Genomic DNA, 19103 nt, shown 5'->3' on the forward strand with positions numbered 1-19103 from the left:
CGTACCGCGTTGGTCGCGAGGGTGGAGTGTGCAGGCGCCGCGCCGCGGGCGGGCGGGGAGAGCGGGAGCTGCGCGGCGGAGGGGGCGGCAGGCGCCCCGCGGCGGGAATGGAACGTGCCGCCGTTCGAATGGCGGGCGGGCCCGGCCCTACGGCTTCCGCGGGTGGGGTGGGGGTGGGGGTTAACCCTTCCGCGCCCGGCGGCCTCAGCCTGAGGCGGTGCGTGGCTCGGGAGCCGCGAAACCTGATACTCCCCGGTGCGTGTAGAGAAACGCGCGGCGTTTCCTCGAACCCGTCCGAGCGGCCCCGTCGGACTTCCTAGGGCAAGCGAGGCCAGGAGCAGGCGAAGCCCCCAGCCCGGAAGGCTGCCGCGGGGGGCAGTCCCGCTCCTACGCGTCTATCTCCTCATTTTAATGCCTGCTCAACCGGTCCACCTGGCTGAGTCAAAGGGCTCCTGAGGTCACCGAGTGTCTCAATGTAACCGCGCCCGCAGCTCAGTGCTCTGCGGAAATGACATGGGGAGAAAGTGCCGCGTGGGGCCGCTGGGCCGCCGCCGTGCCGGGACGGAGCCCGGCGGAACGCGATAGAAGCTCAGCCCGAGCCGGCGGTACCGCCGGGAGGCCCCGGAGAAGGCGGCGCTGCGGTTCGGATGCGGCGCTCCTCCCGGCGCTCACCATAGAGCTGCGGGTGGCGCCCTCCTCAGCGTCGGCATTTCCGGGCGGCACCGCGTCACGTCCGGGCGGCGGAGATGCCGGTAAGGCTGCCGGGCGCTCCGCCGGGACTCGCTTTCTGCCGCGGGGCTGGGGCTGCCCCCGCGCTGGCGGGAGGGAGGGTTAGGGCACGCGGCCCGCTGGTGTGCGGCCGCAAGGAGACGGCGCCGCGCTGGCCCCGGGCCGCGCCTGCCGCTCTCCCGGGCCCGTTATCCCGGGGCGGGCTGAGAGGTGAAGGAACGCAGCGGTAGGGCTGCGGGGCGGGGCGCTCCGCTTTGCTCTCGCCGCCATCGCTGCTGTCCCGACCCTGTGCGGCAGGTACACCGAGCACCGTGGGAACGCTTTTGATTCTCTGTTAGGTGGTTTTGTAATTGTGATAAATGGGAGGTGTGGCAGGAACTTCGGTTTGTTCACCTCTCATTAGTATCAAAGCCCTTTTTTGGTAGTTAGGAATTATACGTTCCTCCTTTACCTCGTAATCCAAAGAAGAATCGTACAAACATTGTACGATTGTCTGTGAAATAGCATCTGAAGAGAACTTACCTCACAAATCCATATACCTATCTGTGTCCATTAGAAATTTGTCACCACCACCAGTTCGACGTGTTAGAGAACAAGCAGAGGTTTCATAGTGATGAGGCGCACGTATTGCCTGTCAGACATTTAGATAATCCCCATATGGGGTTCAGTTCCTGTCCCTTGCATGCTGATGTATGTGGTTTTCAATCAGTTCCATACACTTCCAGGTAAACAGGATTCTCAATGAAAATTATACATTACAAGGAAAGCTCTTACAGTGGGTCCACAGGGCCACTAAGATGATCAGAGGGCTGCGGCCCTCCTCCCCTGTGAGGAAAGTTTGAGGGAACTGGGCTTGTTTAGCTTGGAGAAGAGAAGGCTCTGGGGAGACCTCATTGTGGCCTTCCAGTACTTGAAAGGAGTGTATAAATAGGAGGGGGAGTGGCTGTTTACAAGGGTGGATAGTGATAGGACAAGGGGGAATGGTTTTAAACTGAGACAGATGAGGCTTCGTTAGATATTAGGAGCAAGTTTTTTACATAGAGGCTGGTGACACCGGAGCAGGTTGCCCAAGGAGGTTTTGGATGCCTCATCCCTAGAGACATTCATGGCCAGGCTGGATGTGGCTCTGGGCAGCCTGGTCTGGTGGTTGGCAACCCTGCACACAGCAGGGGGATGAAACTAGATGATCATTGTGGTCTTTTTCCCAGGCTATTCTATGAAAGCATGGAAAATAGCCACTGAAAATCAGTTTCAGATGTTAAGATGTTATTTTGGTGGTTCAAGAACATTTGAAATGCAGAAACCTCTATGAGCTTTCTCATATACTTCAAAGTACATTCTGCAGTTACATGCAGTATCTGCTGACCTTTTCTTGCTCATGCTTTTTGTTTGTTCATTTCCATCTCTTTATGTTCTCTTTTTTTATTGTTTTAGGTTAAACCAAGTATTTGGTCAACACAATTTTGTACAGGTGGACCATCGCTTTGTTTTATACTTCAGAAAATATGAGAATAAGCAGAGTGTTGTTCTCTCCGAATTAAAAGTATATATCTGTGCCTTGCTGAGGACAGCTGCAGGAATCAAACACTTGAATCAATGTTATCGGATGAGTTAGAATCCAAACCAGAGGTGAGTTTGGTTCCCAGAGAAGTTCACAGACAACACTTAGGAAAAGTTCAGAGATTACTGAGTTTGCTGCTTAGATTTTTTTTTTTTTTTCCCTTTAGTGATACTTTCATTTTTTTGTGTATGATAAAAGATTGAAGAATACTTCAGGCTTTTTCCCTTCCTCTCAGGTTTAAGCCAATACTCTTGCCTGTTCTCAGGTTACGTTTTTTCTTTCAGTATTATAATGTTCTGTCTGTTAAAAGAATAAAATAAATTGCTGTACTGACTACTTCTTTTCCTCAAAAGAAACTGACTTTACTTGGCTTTAAGGAATGTGAATTTTTTATTTTTTATTTTTATTTTTTTTACATGAGCCAGTTCTGTTTTAAAAGTGCTCGTATTTCTAATAAGGAGTTGGCAGGAGCAGTAGATGATTGTACCCAAGGGTTCCCAGTTGCTCAGCAGGTTGAGGCTGCTTGCCTGTCCCCAGGCAATAACATGTGTATGTGCTGTGCATGTGCAGCTGACTGTAGATATATGCACATCTAAAGTGTCTTTAAGAGATAAGCAGAAACAGTGTGAATGATGCAAAAATCCATGTTATTTCTTGCAGGGTAACAAGGCTTAAAGTTTGTAAGCAGAACATGGCTATACCCAAAGTCATTTTGCACACGTACTCACATTCACAGATGTCTTTTGCCTCTACCATAGTTGAAGTCTTTCTTGTACCTGTACCAGACCCACAGCTTTTTAGTTAATTTCCACTAGGAACTTGGGTCTTTACAGACTCTGGTTTCTTCCCATTCACATGTCTGCTGACAAGCAGAGCACCTACTTGCAGGAGAAGTATTCAAGAATAGAGTTTATTTAGTAGAGAGAAGGGAATTTGAGGGGTTAACCTGTGACTAGGAACTCTAATCTCTCTCTCTCTCTCTCTCCTCCATGGTTCTTCCTCCATTCACTTGGCTTCATTCTACCATTGATCTTCCCCCAAAATGTTGCATTATAAGTTTTACGCATCTCCCCATCCCTGTTGTGTCCTTTGCTTTTGATCTTTCCCATGATGCCTGTATGTTCAATGAATATAAAGATGTTATAATTATGAAAAAAACAAGAGAGTTTGACTAAGCAGGTTATAATAACAAAAAGAATAGATAGAAAGCTTACCCACATCCTGGGCTTGCTGTAAAACTCCAGAGGAGGGATCTCCAGAAGAGATCTTTCCCCTCTGGTAGTCAGCTCTTAAATGGGTCTAGGAGAGGTGGATTGCCTTCACCTGTGCTTCTCTGGCTGACTCATTGCTCGCCTCAGGTGATCAATCAGAGGTTCAGGCCCCGATTCAGCAGTTCCCATTCACTGCCCATTCAGGTAAGAGTAACAAAGACACTGTATCAGGTTCAGTAGTTTGCTTGATACAAGTCTGCAGTTGTTACCTTCAGCACAGTACTATCAATGCATTGTTTACTCTCTCCTGTTCCTTTCCCTTGTCTTGCTAGCTGACCTTTAAGGCTGAAAGCTGTCTTTGCGTTCCCTCACTTAAAAGAACAGAGGACTATAGCACTTTCTCTCTTTCTTTTCATCATTCTTAGCCTTATCTATGGTCATGGAACAGGCAACTTAGAACTGTTAATGAAGTATACTTTGGGAGAGTTCACAGGTGTAAGCAAACTTGTTTTTGCTGAGCCTTCTCTCATTTTTTTTCCAGTTCACTTGTGCTGTAGCAGATATCTTAAACCAGTGTCTTTTTTGGAAATAATGATTATATGCTGGTAGCTTCGCACAGCCCTGATAATGTGGTAAGGTATTTATAGTTTAACAAAGCCCTTCCAATCACACAATTCAGGAAGAATAGCTGCAAATTCACAAGAACCCTGAGTAGTCTCAGCTTGGGCTGCAAGGAGTTCTTTTCCTTTTTCTTTTGATTTTGCATAAGCTGCTTATGAATTTTCTCTAGGTTCTGGAATGGTAAGGTAGAGGGGATTTTGTCTCCCTCAGTCCTTTGAGGGAGAAGATTCCCATAGATTATTTCTGACAAAGAAGGGCCAGGATACTTGCAATGCTTATTCACTTACTACTAAAATGAACTGCGAGTGGGCCTCATTTTCCTTACATAAAGTATTTGTTAATTAGGCATGTTTGCATAATAGTCCTGTTTTCCCGTAGAAGGGTTGTACTCTCTTCCCAGCAAAAGCAGAACATAGTAAGCCATTCTCCAGTAAGAACTGACCACTAGATGAATGCTACAGTGGTTGTAGAGCACATTTTTTCATACTGTCTTTTAAACTGTGTTCTTCAATCTTGATTAAGGCTGTTTTATTTTACAAATTGGAGTTTGTTTGTACTTGTGTATTACCCTCCTATACACACCTTTTTTCTGATTGTGAAAGCTGAGTGTTAAGTTAGTGAGTGTCCTTTAGAGAGAAGCAGGTAGATAATCTTTTGCAAATATTAGTTCCAGTACTTCTAAAAGTCCATCGTGATTTTGTATTTGCTGATGAGCTGTGGCACCCTAATTCTCATAGCCACAGATATTTTTTCATATACTTTTACCATGTGAGAAAGGTATTCATTAAAAATTGACTATTTAAGCACAAATAACATGTATATTAATATTCATCAAGACACTACAGGTGGATTGCATAAGCATCATTTGTTCCGTTTTCTATCTCTCTAAAAAAGCAAACATTTAATACTTGAACAGGGACAGATCCTCCCGTGATAAGATATCACAGAGCTGCTTGGAGAGTTTATAAAGGCTGTAAGGCATCTACCTTTTCATCTGCATTCCCTGCTCCCAAAGCTGTATTACTTGCATTCCTCAGGGAACTGATAAGATCTGCAATTTCCACATTCTAAGCCTTCAGAGTGAATCATTAAAATTGCAAGTATTTCCAGCCACCTCTACCACACTGGCCCATTGCAGAATGCTTTCTGCTGTCTGGGGAGCTTTACCACAGTTAACCAAGCAAATTACAGATCTGGTCTGCAAGTTGACACAGCTGTTGAATCTTTCCTCCTCAGCACCTCACAAGGAGGGATTCTTGTGAATTAATTCCCTGGACATTGTATGGTAGGAAAGTATCTTACTTCCTAGCTGATCATCCTCCTACTGTGTACCCCCCTTTCAGTGGAGGGGAAAAGATGGCAAGGAAATGTTATTTTGACAGTTTGATTTTGTAGCAGTTCACTGGTTAAATTTAGAACAGAAACAGTATTGATTAAAACATAGTCCATGCTGCTCTGGGAGTTAGTCTAGCCCTGCAGTGGAAGGACAGATTGGAACATTTGCACTAGAGCAACCTTCTTCTCTTTTCCTCCCCCCGCTCCACCACTCACTGCCCCCAACAAAGCAGCTGTGTCTGCCATTTCTTGGCATTTGAATCATCTTATAAAAGGGGTCTGTTTATGGGACACGATCTTCAAGCTGATTCTTGCCAGATAGCCATTTGTTTCTTTAATGCATATGCTTTTTTCAGCAATGTCTAGGAGAGGTTCCCAGTTCCTTAAATATTTTTTTCTTCTCTTGGGTCAAGGACATTACCCAAATCTTCTTGGTGACACAAGCGTTGTGTAGTGCTTGGGATGATGAGATACTGGGATCATCCTCTCCTACTATTTCTCACTGAATAGCAGGGATGAAGATTATTTGAAGAGCCAGTAAAAATTTTACATTTTTCGTACCTGCACTGTCTACATTACTTAAAGGGTTTTCAGAGTTCAGTATTTCAGCCAAGGGAAAGGAGAGTATATTTGAGAGAATAGTAAAGCAGAGCCAAAAGAAATTCTCTATAGGAAGCTGTAGTTGGACTTTGCTCATCCTATCCCCCCTTCTAGTGCTAATAGATTCTCTCCATAAATTTTGTACGTGGCCTTGAATCTCTAAGTTTAGAATGTCTTTTTGCAGTAAATATAAAGATTTATATTAATACATTCCAAGTGACATTTTCTTGCGCTTTTATTTTCTTAGCTATGGAGCAAAGCCATTTTACATCTCTTTTTCCTTTTATGACTTGGCAATATTCTGTGCACTCATGTCATAAAAAGCCCTGTGGCTTTGCTTACAAACCAGCTCTTTGGACATACTTACAGAGTGATCAGTCTCCTTCTTTTCATCAACATTTTATATCCACCACTTCAGGAGTACTCGGAACCCATCTGTATCCAGTTTGTGATGTCAGGTATTACAGAGTTACAAGATCTGATGAACTCCAGCACCCAGGAGATTCCTCCCCTCCTGGACCTTCACATAAGAGACCAGTGGATGATTTCTGGGTCCAGCCAGAAGTGAGGCTAAACTTGAATTGCAAATGAATGCAAACCCCATGAATGCATGCGCAGTACCAACATGTACGATGTAAACACTAACATGAGTAGAAGGACTGTACCTTTACAGGCACCCACAAACAGCATTCCCACGGAACAGGAAAACCACTGATCTGCTATTCACCAGGAAATTAGGCTTGAAATTTGCTGACATCTCATACACATCCTAATATGTGTGATGGACACACATACTCACGCAGTCATGGATCTGTCCAGTCTCTATCAGACCTTGAGTCCTTCCAGCATCTGTATGCAACCTTTGGTAGGTTTTTTTTCCCAATCTGTCCTCTGGGCAGAATTTTCAGCTTCTAAATCATGATTTTCTCCAATTCACAGGCTAGTTTGACTTGAATTTTATTTGATGAGCACACTTGACAACTGTTTAGGAACATTTGAGAAGACAGGATGGGCACAGCCCTGACCTACAGCCTGCTAATTGGTCAGCTCCTTTTATCCTCATTCATTCCTGTTCCCAGGGTTATTCCTCCCCTATCTACCTTGATCTTCATCCCCCCCCAACATGATCTTTCCCTATTCCCAAGGGGCTGCTTAGGACATTGTAATAATAAATTTTACTCAGTATTACAATTCCTGAGGTGTCCTATGAGAAGCTTATTCTTTTCTGTAAGGCCTGTTCTGGAAACCCTTGATGATATTTTCCTTCCTCTTACAAAGTTTCTGGTTGAATTTCTCCAAGGTCAGACCCAAATTGTTCACATCCACCCCATCCATCATTGTCCCAGGAGTTCTAATCTTTGTTACTCTCATCTGCAGTTTCTTATTCTGTGTATTTGTGTATGTTATTTATTACCACTTCTGTTCCTTTTTTTTTTTTTTTTAAATGTTGGATAGCCCATTACCAAATATTCTTAGTGTTCCCTGTTTGCTTTCAGCTGTAAAACCAAAATGTGGTGTTTGTAGTGATTTTTTCCCCCCAACATTCCAAGTAGTCACAACACTATTTAATGATTTTTAACAGAATAAAGATTTCTGAAAGTAGCTAGCTGTTAAGAGCTAACTTACACATTAAAATTTGTATTTTCCCTTAACTGTTTACAGGGTTGGGAAAGGTATGTTTGATATATTCTAAGTTTTTGTGATTTTTTAAAATTGTACATTTTAATAATGAGAGTGATTCATATTCTTATATTTTCTTCTGTTTCTTTTGGCCCATAATTGTCCTTACTAGTTTGTTATTACTTCCCAAGGAAAATTAAAATGATATTTTCTGGGTATCTATTTTGTGGCTGCTGCATTCTGCTTTTCCCTAGTGGCTCAGTGTTGCAGTAGAGGGGAGGCTTTGGAGCAATGCTTGTCTATTGTAGGAGGAAAAGTTTTATTTAAGGCCATCTGTACAGAAACAGAAGAGTTCATAAAAATACACACTTCATAATGGAGTGGGCTGCAGTAGAGATCAAGGCCAACTTTGAACTGAATGACAGTCCCATGAATTAGAACTATTTTGTTGCTCAGATTTCAGTCCAGTTTCTTGTTGCTTTGTCACCCATCTTCTATCTCTTACTTTTTCCTTCCACTGTGTATTTCTTGGTCTTAAACTAGAATGCAAATCCTTCAGGGTGGCAACCTCTTATTGCCCATATCATTTTTGAAAGTATAGACATCATTCTTTCTTCTGGCTAAGGAGTGCATTGTTCTGTAATATAGCCAATAGGAGAAAAAGAAAACCACTAAGCTTTTGAACTGCAGTTTGGCTCTTGACCTAGTTCAAGTGGCATACTGGTATTAAAGTGGGTTTAAGATAGTGCTTACCTTTGCATTTGTCAATGAGAGTTGGCTGCTGCTCAGGTAGGCATGCTGGGGAACACCCAGCCCAGGCAGGGCAAGACCAGCATTCTGTGCTGTAGCACCTGAATGCAGCAGGCAGAGGGAGATGTTGGTAACAGGATCCATCAATAATTTTAGTTAAGGCAGTGTGAACCATGTCTGGTGCCATCCAGGTAGTCTGGTTAGGAACAGCAGCAGATGGGGCTGAAGTCACTGCTGTAACAGAGGTTCAACATCTATCCAAGAGATGAGACCAGAAATAGAACTGAAGATAGCTAGAACTACAGCTTGGGAAGAGAAAAAGGTCCTAGGCTGAGCTTAAATTAAATAGGTCTCTGGTCAGTGGGTGTGAGTGGGCCTCCGGGTGAGACCACTTGGGGCAATTAATGCCTCACAGCTCTCTCTCTCTCTTAGAGGTAAAACTGAGGAAGCATCAGCATTGCCAGCATTTTCATGAGAGGATGTATGCATAAAGGGATCAAAGCCTAAATGATTAGGTACTCTCTTGTGTTCTTTGTAGCTTCTTTGGTTTAAGGTACTTGGTTCTGCTGTGGGACAGGCTTAAAAGGCTGGTATCTGTTACAGAAATTGTTTAGATTTGGGTGTCAGTGGTTCTGAAATTTAAGTGTTAAGGCAGTCACAAAATAAATGTGTAGTATAAGGATTAGATAATGAATGACTGTGAGTTTTGTTGTTGTTTCAAGTGGATTGTGATTAAGTGAGAGGAGCGTGCTATCCTTTTTTTTCTTGCTTTTTTTTTGACCCTGATGAACCATCACACTGCACAGATAACTCCATCTGGGCTCTACATGAATACATAAAGTTTAATAAGGAGACAGGATGGACTGTGAGAGTGGTTAAGCATGGGTTTTAGCCAGGCAAATGAATTGACTGACTTATGACTTGACTACTTAAACATAATAGGTCGCTTTTGTGTCCATCTTTTTCCATATTCCTGTGTTTGTTCTGCCTAATCCACCTTGAACCCATCCTCTGTCTGCCTTTGGCCTTTTTCTTGGACAGTGTTCTGTATCATCTCCCAGATGTCTCATCAAGTGGATGCATCCCAGAATAAGTCCGTTTCACACAACAGTCCCCCTTACTTTGTATTATTTCTTCTGCTGAATTCCCTTACTGGGTGGGTTTTGTATAGTCAATGAATGTAAAGATGTTATAATTATTAAACAAACAAGAGAGTTTGGCAAAGCAGATTACAATAACAAAAAGAGAGTAGAAGGCTTACCCCCATCCTGGGTTCGCTGTAAAACTCCAGAGAAGGGATCTCCAGAAGAGATCCTTCCTGCTGGCAGTCAGCTCTTAAATGGGTCTAGGAGAGGTGGAGCCAGGTTCTCATACAGCACTAAAGATGATGGCTGTAATTATTCACCTATGATGGTTTTAGTGGTAGTTGATTTGGACAGATGAGACTCTGGGCACACCTCCCCCTTTTCATCTCAATCTTGTTCCTCTGAGTCCTGCCTGCCAACTTCGAATAGCCATTAGTCAGACATTTTGCAGCCTGTCTATTGCCTTTTTTTAATTTAAATGGCCGACTTGTCAAGTGTTTAAATATAATATAAAAAAAGCAACAACTATTTCAAAGATTGATCATGGATAACATTTACATAGGAGGTGATAGTGCAGTAAAGTTCAAGTTCTAAAAGATACATTAAAGAAAACATGAAATAGTCTGCTTAACCTTCAGTACATTCTGCAGTGATCCAGAACTTGTTTTTTATTGTTTGTTAAATAAATGAGATTTTTGTAGATATTTTACAAATGACAAATACAAATGATATGTTCTTTGTCATTAATGTAATGAAGAGCTTATAGTCACTCTGATGGCAATAAATTATCTTTTATGTCTCTTACAAAAGACAGGCGGGGGAATTCCTGCAATTAAGTAGGATTAATATTTTATGCTACTCTCCATCTAATCTTCAATTTCTTTTTTCCAGCTGCTGGTTCAGTTTGTTCAGAATACTTCTATTCCACTAGCTCAAGGGCTGGTGGAATCAGAGCCAAAAGACATCACCTGTCTTTCTCTCCTTCCTGTTACTGAGACCTCAGAATGCAACAGACTCATGTTACCAGGTAAAATCTATGCAGTGGATCTTTGTGAGCATGCTGTTTATAAAGCTGTCTTAAATACTTCTCTGTGGTGCATCATCCCTGCCTCTTGCAGATAATGCATTCCAGTGATGGAGGAACAAGTTCAGAAGAATGACTGAAATTTTTCTCATCTAACAGTGAAGTCAGACTAGTCAGAAATATCCTTTCTTCCCAGTCTCTCTCAAGTTTTTTGTTTGTTTTTGTTTTTGTTTTTGTTTTTTTCCTAGAAAAATAACTTTTAAGTATCTTTTCATCATAGTATTTTTATACTTTTTGTTTTCTATTTTATTTTCCTCACCAGATGATGAAAGAGATCTCACTTCTCCAAGTCACACTAGTTCTTCCAAAGATGTTTCTTCATCTGCTGTGTTGAGGAGCCTCCAGGTAAATGTGGGCCCTGATGGAGAGGAAACAAGAGTACAGAGTGTACAGAAACCACCTGAACTTCTGTCATCTCCAGAGACTTCCAGTTTATTGCAAGACCTACAGCCCAGTGACAGCACTTCATTTATTCTTCTCAACCTAACTAGAGCAGGTAATTCTCCTGTTTACCATCTGGCTGGGTATGTCTCAGACAACAGAATGCAGGAGATGCATAGTACATCTCTGCCCCTGCCGCTTACGAAAGGGAAACGTCACAAAATTTTCTGGACGTTGTTGGATATTCCAGCAGTATTTAATTATCAACAGCTTCCTACAGTACAGAGAGTGAAGATGTTTTCATTGCAGCAATTACACCTATGCAATGAATGCTAGCTTCTGGGAAGGAAAATAAATTTCCTTCTTCCATTTATTACATTATCCATCTGCTTGATGAAGTTGTCTTCTTTTCTAGGGCTGGGCTCTCCAGCAGAGCACTTGGTGTTTGTTCAAGATGAAGTAGAAGATTCTGGGAATGACTTTCTCTCTCATGATAGCACAGACAGCAGTACTCCGTGGTTCCTGCGAGTGCAAGAATTGGCCCATGACAGTTTAATTGCTGCAACTCGAGCACAGCTCGCTAAGAATGCCAAAGCAAGCAATAATGGTAGGATGTCTCCTGATTGTGTCTTAGAGGTTGAATGTTCCACACAAGACTCCTAGTTTCATATTGTTTACTCCTCTCTCTTTCACTCTTTCTCACTTTTAAGCTATTCTGTGTGTCCTCAAATTAGCAGTAACAGAGTTACACAGAACAATCATGAAATTTTTCTGTAATATAAATAGGCTCCTCAGTTTTTCTCAGAGAATGAACTTCAGTGAAGCCAGCAGTGCCATTGCAGTCCCTGTGTTCTGTGGTACATGCAAAAAGTATCATTCTGACTACAGCTGTTTTTCTTTTAACCTTCATTTTCACTTTCAGATGTATTTTTAATGCATATCATAACTTATCCTTTTTTCTTTCCAGCTACTCTAGGTTTTGAGATGATCTATCTGAGGAGTACATGATTGTATTTAGACATATTTTTGTGACAATTATTTCAATTAATAATTGCAAAGAAATGCAGCATCCCTTTTTAGCTAGAGTGTTTTTAAAAATATTACTCTGACTGCTACTTAAAATTGGATGGTTGTTGTTGGTATAAAGACTGTTTTTACAGTTTTTGGTGCATTGGTTTTCTATCCTTCTTGTGATAAGGCTCATCTGGTAGCAGGTTGTATGATACAAACAGTTTGCTGGCAGTAGTCTATGGTCCTGGAGAGGATTGTGAATCTGTGTCAGATCCTTCTTATGGGTTGGGTAGCAGCACGTAGGACATAGTAAACAATTAGTAGCCTGCCACATCTCTGCTTTACAGTCCTGTATCATGTTTTATGCTGTTTTTATCTATTAGATTTGATGCGTTTTAGTAATCTGCATCTTTTTAAGATTTTGATGGGCTTTTTATTCCAGGTGAAAATGTTCATCTTTGCTCAGGAGATGGGCAGCCGAAAGACTCAAGCCCCATTCCTCACTTATCCCGTATGGAAAGGAAGTTGAAATGCACAGTTGAAGGCTGCGATCGGACATTTGTGTGGCCAGCTCACTTCAAATATCATCTGAAAACACATCGGTGAGCAGAATAAAGTCACACGTTGTCATGACTTTGAAAAGAGATGCTCTGTAGTTGGGAAAGCATTACCTTTTGATGTCAGCAAGCTGTGGAAACCTGGTAAACCTTAGAAATAGTGGGCCTGCCGCTTGCTTCATATGGTCAGTTATGTTGAAACATTTTGGTTAGACAGGTTATTTTTGAAGTTTCTTATTAGTGTTGGATTTAGAATATTTCTGTTTCAGCATGTCTTCAATAAAGATGTTTTTTATTTTTATTTCAACAACCTGAAAAAGTTGAGTGTTGATGAAGAATACATTGAAGAAGATGGTAATGAAACAGCTTTTTTTATTTTATTGCTTTGCAGGAATGATCGTTCCTTCACCTGCCCAGCAGAAGGCTGTGGAAAAAGCTTTTATGTCTTGCAGAGGCTGAAGGTGCACATGAGAACTCACAATGGTGAAAAACCCTTTGTTTGTACAGAGCTGGGTTGTGGGAAACAATTCACAACAGCTGGAAATCTGAAGAACCACCTACGAATTCACACCGGTGTGTTTTAGACTTCATCTATTTGTGGTCTGAAGAAGTGGGGTCTTAAGTGAGGAATAAAGCACTGCCTCCTCCATCATCAAACTCTTGAAAATATTATGCTTGTGTATCTCTGGCCTTCTTTAATGTCCCTTTTCAAATGAATAATAAGTGAACACCTCTGCTGTAATTATTTTCATAAAGAAGCTATTTTAAATTCCTGAAAAGCACAATAGCTTAGGTGTTTCTTCAGTGTGAGTCCTGGTAGACAGTTGTAGCTATACTGACACTTGGCTCAATCTGCCTACCTTATGCTGCGTGTAGAATGACTGTGTGTGAGAGATTTAGGGAAATGAGTACAGTGGGATGAGTATCAAAAATCAGCAAAATCTCACAGAAAAAGGCATTAGTTGAAGAAAGCATTTTGGCATGCAAACTGCTCTATTTGTAGTAATGCTAATTCGGGATGTCGCTATATATTGGATCCTATGTACTCTTAACTAATGCACGATCTTTTATATTAAATAAAAGAAGAACCTTTATTTCACAGTGCTGTATTTTATACATGGTTTGTTTATGCTGCTTCATGTGCAGAATTCTGCCTTGTCAGTATTTTTAGAAGCTTTGCCAGCCAAAGTCTTGACAATGTATAGAGTATACAATGTATATTGTAAATGCTTTACAAGCATTTACCCTAGAAAGGCGTTTGAAGAGCTGCAGAAGTTCCTTCTGAAACGATCAGCTGTTTTAATCTAAGTTAGCAAAATTGTTAGTGAATATTTTGGAAGCTTTGCTTGTTTGTTTTTTAAGCCTCATGGTTAATGCATCACTGAAACAAATGGCCCAATCCAAGCCTCCCAGAAAGTTTTTGGAGATTCCCTGTTGGCCTGAGAAGGTAGCGCTGCATTACAGCTGGTTAACATTTCAAAATAAACTTGAAAACTGGGAGAGCACAGCAGCCTCTCTTGTAAAATGAAATTCCCAATTATGTGGGCTGCTGGCAGCTGTATGTGCTTTCTGCCTTAAACACTACTTTCTGCTGGGTACTTTGTAAAACGCACAGGGGAAAAAGTTGCTGTTTTAAAGGCATTTGCAGTCTGACTAGCAAACATGGTTTGGGGGCAGATGTTAGGATGTAGTTAAAAGTGATATATGCCAAAAATAAAATTTTGAACATACAGTAACCATAGTTTGTACAGGTGGGGGTTTTTGTGTGCGTGTGTTTAAAGCTCCCAGCCAAAGCTTAAACAATATAAATGGCCCAGGTTACTCATGCTCGATCTTCTACAATAGTGTTCTGCAGTCAGCAGAGTAGTAGCTTCTGGAAGAGTAAAAGATGTCTTTCTAAAATGCGTTTTGATAACGTGATTAAGAGCTTGATGAGATCTAAGTTATAAACTGCAGATATACAAATGCATCTAAGGTTTCTTATAGATGGAATTTTATGCTGTTGTTTTTGTCAGTGGTAGTTTTTCTTTCTTTCTTTCCAAGCGTTAAATAGTTATAAAAAGAGAGAATTTACAAATAGTGTTTGGGAATCTGGTACTTGTTTCAGTTCTGTAACACCAACTGATCTGTTAAATGCTACAGCTGATATGAAGCTGAGAAATGAACTGTAGAGAGAGGACTTTTAAAGGCAAAATCACAGTAGAAACAACTTAAAAAATAAGTTTGCGCTTGAAGAGCTACATACATGTTAGACAAAATAACTTCAAAATAACTGAAGTAGCTTGCTTAATCTATGAAGTTGTTATTCTGACACAGTAGCATAAAAAAAGGCTTGAAATTGTACTTTTAAGCATGGCATATTCAGATCTTTAGTGGGATGTTGCAGGCAACAGTTAGCTTTGATTTTATTTAAGGCATTAAAGAGGAGTTTAGAACAGATTAATTACATTACAGTGCACTAATACAGTCATCTCCCAATTTATGATCATGTAGACAAATTCAACGTTAGCTCTGGAGGTATATACAAATAGCAACTTTCTGTCTATGAGAACAAATTGTGCCTTGAATTGCTGTTCTTTTGTGAATAAATATAAATGACTGACACATCTCTGTCAGGTTTTTGCCAAGGTCATCCTGATCTGAAATAAAGTGTAGAATTTGATATGAAGGAAAATACAGCTAATAGCATTTTTGGCACTGAGAGGCAGAAAGGCATAGGATCCTGGGAGTTGCTCAAGCATGAAGATAGTTCTTAAGACCTGCATATAAATGCTGCATCATTCCAGACCCTGTTTTATTACTCTTTTGGTATTTATTCACTTGGAAGATCTCTTTAGAAACAGAGCATCCTTTCTTATCTGTCAGTTAATGATGACCTAAGAATATTTAAGACGAGAATTTGAATGTTTCCTCTTGAAAGTTGATAATGAGAATGCTTTAGAAGATTTAGGAAGCATGTGTGTTATTTCTATTGACTTTGGTTACATGTATGCCCTTAAATGAGAATGAGGTAGAGATCTTTAGGCAGTTCTCAGTGATTTGGACAATCAAATCAAGTTGTGAACCCAAACTATAAAAAGCTTACTTTTCCTTTCCAGGGGAAAAACCCTTTCTGTGTGAAGCACAGGGATGTGGTCGTTCCTTTGCTGAGTACTCCAGCCTTCGAAAACATTTAGTTGTCCACTCAGGTAAGAGGCTTCATTTGATATGCTGTGATTTAACTGAGAAAAGAACTTTATTATCAGAGTTTTATTTGACTTCCTGAAGAAAAATGTTCTGTTTTCTACAGAATTTTTGGCTGTGCTGTTTGACAGTTTTCTTTGTGGTACCTGTGGCCTGCACAGTTTATTTTATTTTATTTTTTCTAAATGATATGTTTCTAAATTCGAACTACATTTTTAAAATCTATTTTTTAAAGTTTTTAAGATGTCATGAAGTTGAATATCTCTTTCATAGCTGCCATTTTCTTATTTTAAAAAGAGAATCTAGCATAGCTTTACATTAATCAAAACCATTCAGTCTCTCATGATTGAATTTCTGCCATAGGTAGAGGATTTTTATTTTTTTTTTGGTAATACCACATACTTGTGATCTAATGCTACAAAACATTAGATGGACATTTTGTGCGTATTTCAAAGCTTCTGCTTTCTGTTTTGATTGATCTATCTTAAATATCTTCAGCACAATATAAATATGGCTTGTTTGAAGAAGGGATTATCTTAGTTCTCCATGCTTTTTATAACGTCTGTCTTCCTGGTTTGTAGCTACTGAGCTCTCTCTTATTGATATCATACTTGGTTGTAGATGGGAGGAATGATAGACTCCTTTGTCTGTCCTCTGTGGAAATCCTTTTACAGTGACACTATCACTCAGTATCTACTCAGTCATGTTAACCAGATGCTGTACTTCTATTGTCTGATCAGAAGCTCACCTCTGATTTCTTGCTTTCGGTCAGTTTGTACTCTGGCTTATGAGATACTGAGTAAGAGATTTCAAATAACTCTCCTCCTATATATCAGACTTTATTTTACTCTTCAGAACTGAGTTTTCCAACAGCTGGCAACGTTGGTGTCTAAAACTCATGTTCTGGAAGCTTACTGCTCTATAGGAAACTATTTCTCACTTTTTTTTTTCCACTGATATTTAGCACAAAGGGTATCAACAGCCATTTAAAAACAGTGCTATTTGACAGCTTGTTTAATGAGATCTTTATTCCCGATTTGTTAATTCATAGGATACTTTTTCCCCCTTTTTCTCCCAGGAGTGAAGCCCCATCAGTGCCAAATTTGTGGGAAGACATTTTCCCAGAGTGGTAGCAGAAATGTGCATATGAGGAAACATCACTCCCGAATTGGAACAGGTGTCAGCAGAGAGCAGGAACAACCAGGTAAAGAGGGGAAAAGTGCACAAATGAAGTGGGTGGTCAAAGGGAAGGGGAGAGACCACGAGACAGTAAGGAATAGAAGACTGTTCCTCTTGGTGTTGAGAATGGATTGCTGACTCTCTCCTTTTCTAGGATAGAAGACAAAGTTATTTCTGTATTGTGGTTGAGGTGGATTGTTTTATTTTAAAAATTAAGATGAATCTTTTTTTTTTTTTTTTTTACATTGAAGTTGTTCCATCTGTTATATATATTTTTTGCTATAAGAAGCCTTGTGTAAATTATTTCAAGAAAAAGGCAAACCTGCCTGAGATCCTGACATACTAAGGTTCAAAACAAAACAGAAAAATATAGGAGTTACCATCCATTGGAGATCCAGGTGCTCAGAGTGGTAACTGATAAACCTGATAAAGCAGGTGACTAATGAAGAAGTCTGTACAAATTGGAGGAGGCGAGGGATGTGTCATATGCTGTGGTATCATTACATGATTTTGTTTTACCCCTTTTTTTCCACAACAGAGTCGTTGATGGGCAGTAGTTTGCTGGAAGAATCTACAGTGCATAGTAAGAATCTCATCTCTGTGAACTCTCAGCCCAGCCTTGGTGTGGAGTCTCTACATCTGCCAGATACTGAGTCTATTATTGGAGTAGAGGAGGGTGAGACCGGCTGCTCTTTCTTCCGCCCTCTTATATGTAGTGACTGAAGTGGGATTGATTGCTCCTCCTAGAGACTCACCATGTTGCAGTGGGATGAGTAAGCGTTGCTTTAACTGTGCACAGAGCGAGTTGGGTAGATGGCAAACAAATGATAATGCTGGAGCTGGAGAAGACATACTGGACCAAGTTTCTCCCTACAGAGCTCGAAATATGGTCTACTGCTTACATGTCATTTAGCCCATGTCGTGGAACACCATTTCAAAACTGTTCATGCAGTCCATTCTCCTAAAGCACTTGTTATACTGGAGCACTTAGAAGTTCCAGTTAAGGACCAGGATCTCATTGTGTTGGGCACTGTACTGAATGTGCAAACATTCAGTATCTTGAGCAACAGACCTTTCATACTTTACCTTCAGAGACTATATTCTAATACATCTCACTGTCAGGAGCTGACTTAATACCTGAAATAAATGTACGACTTGGTATCATTTAATTACAACTGCTGTGTTCTTTTCCAGTTGCTTCTTTCCTGAAATTTTCTTTGATATATTAACCTCTATAAATTACTCTACCATGTAGATGTTTTGAATTTTTGTTAAGATAAAGTCATTTTTTTCATTCATTCTGTTCTTCATATGCTGTGATTCTGTGATTCAGAATTAGCATTATTAAGGAAGCAGAATTTTGCTAAGATACTCTGCCTTTGTTATGGCTCCTGTGTGAAGAAGATGAATTTATATTGCTCCCCAGCTAATGTAAATGTAGTGCTGCTGTTGGTAAAGGTATTTACAATTTGGTAAAGATATTACAATTTCAGTCTAGGGGACAGCACTCAGCAGATGCAATGTGTAGAATGCTGAACTGAAAAGAAGAGGAAAAAAAATAAAACCAAAACCAAAACAAAAAAAGCCCCACAAGCCTGAGCTTAGGTTTGTTGGAGATTCTTTGCATCAGTAAAGACTGCTGAAACACAACATGTTGAGCTATGCCTCAGCATGAACTGATTTCTTTGAAAGTGTTACATAGTAACCCAAAACCCTGGGGCCCTAAATTCTAAGTTCTAATACTCTTTGTGATTTTCAATGCCACAAACTCAGTTTTATGTATCTATCTAATTGCTAGCTGTTACAGGTACTGTATTTTTATTTGGTGATGAGGAGGAATTGTTATGGAGAAATGGATTGAGCTAAAGAAGATAAAAGAAGACACAACTTCCATTTATGTGTGGAAAAGATCAATGAAGAAATTGGACAATGCAGGAACACTGATAGTCATTATAAAATCTTCCAATGTCAAAGTGTTCTGACATCACAGCTCTCAGAAAACAGGTGGTAAGGGTTTATATTTTTGAGATGCTTACTATCAAGTAAAGGAAGATGACTAATGTGTAATGACCAATGACTAACTATACCATTTAAGATGTCCCAGGCACTTGAGCATGACATATTGACAGGTAATACCTAATCTTGCTTCCACTGAAGTCCATCTTTGATATCACAGTAATAGTAGAATTAGAAAAA

The 19103-nt window shown here is 40.5% G+C and overlaps 1 protein-coding gene across 2 annotated transcripts; it reads left to right on the forward strand.

The window, feature by feature from the left end:
* Positions 1-196: 196 nt before the first annotated feature.
* ZNF410 (zinc finger protein 410) lies at positions 197-19032 on the forward strand. Of its 2 annotated transcripts, XM_048948831.1 has the most exons (11): positions 197-752; positions 2164-2358; positions 4043-4133; positions 10404-10539; positions 10859-11092; positions 11393-11584; positions 12431-12590; positions 12937-13118; positions 15644-15733; positions 16807-16932; positions 17446-19032. In XM_048948831.1, the coding sequence occupies exons 3-11, from the start codon at positions 4101-4103 to the stop codon at positions 17628-17630; spliced, it is 1338 nt and encodes a 445-aa protein (XP_048804788.1). In that variant the 5' UTR covers positions 197-752; positions 2164-2358; positions 4043-4100; the 3' UTR covers positions 17631-19032. The 2 variants fall into 2 exon arrangements, with proteins under 2 accessions (XP_048804788.1, XP_048804787.1); XM_048948830.1 differs by lacking the exon at positions 4043-4133 and having other exon boundaries at positions 199-752; positions 17446-19021.
* The last annotated feature ends 71 nt before the right edge of the window (positions 19033-19103 follow it).

Source organism: Lagopus muta, chromosome 6 (genome assembly GCF_023343835.1).
Source record: "Lagopus muta isolate bLagMut1 chromosome 6, bLagMut1 primary, whole genome shotgun sequence".
NCBI classification, from domain to species: domain Eukaryota; kingdom Metazoa; phylum Chordata; class Aves; order Galliformes; family Phasianidae; genus Lagopus; species Lagopus muta.

Bases quoted from the DNA above. Each gene is read 5' to 3' on its own strand.
- ZNF410 (XM_048948831.1), top strand. From the start codon at position 4,101: ATGCTGGTAGCTTCGCACAGCCCTGATAATGTG. The intron at 12,591-12,936 runs GTGAGCAGAATA...ATTGCTTTGCAG, and splicing joins TATCATCTGAAAACACATCG to GAATGATCGTTCCTTCACCT. The intron at 13,119-15,643 runs GTGTGTTTTAGA...TTTCCTTTCCAG, and splicing joins CCACCTACGAATTCACACCG to GGGAAAAACCCTTTCTGTGT.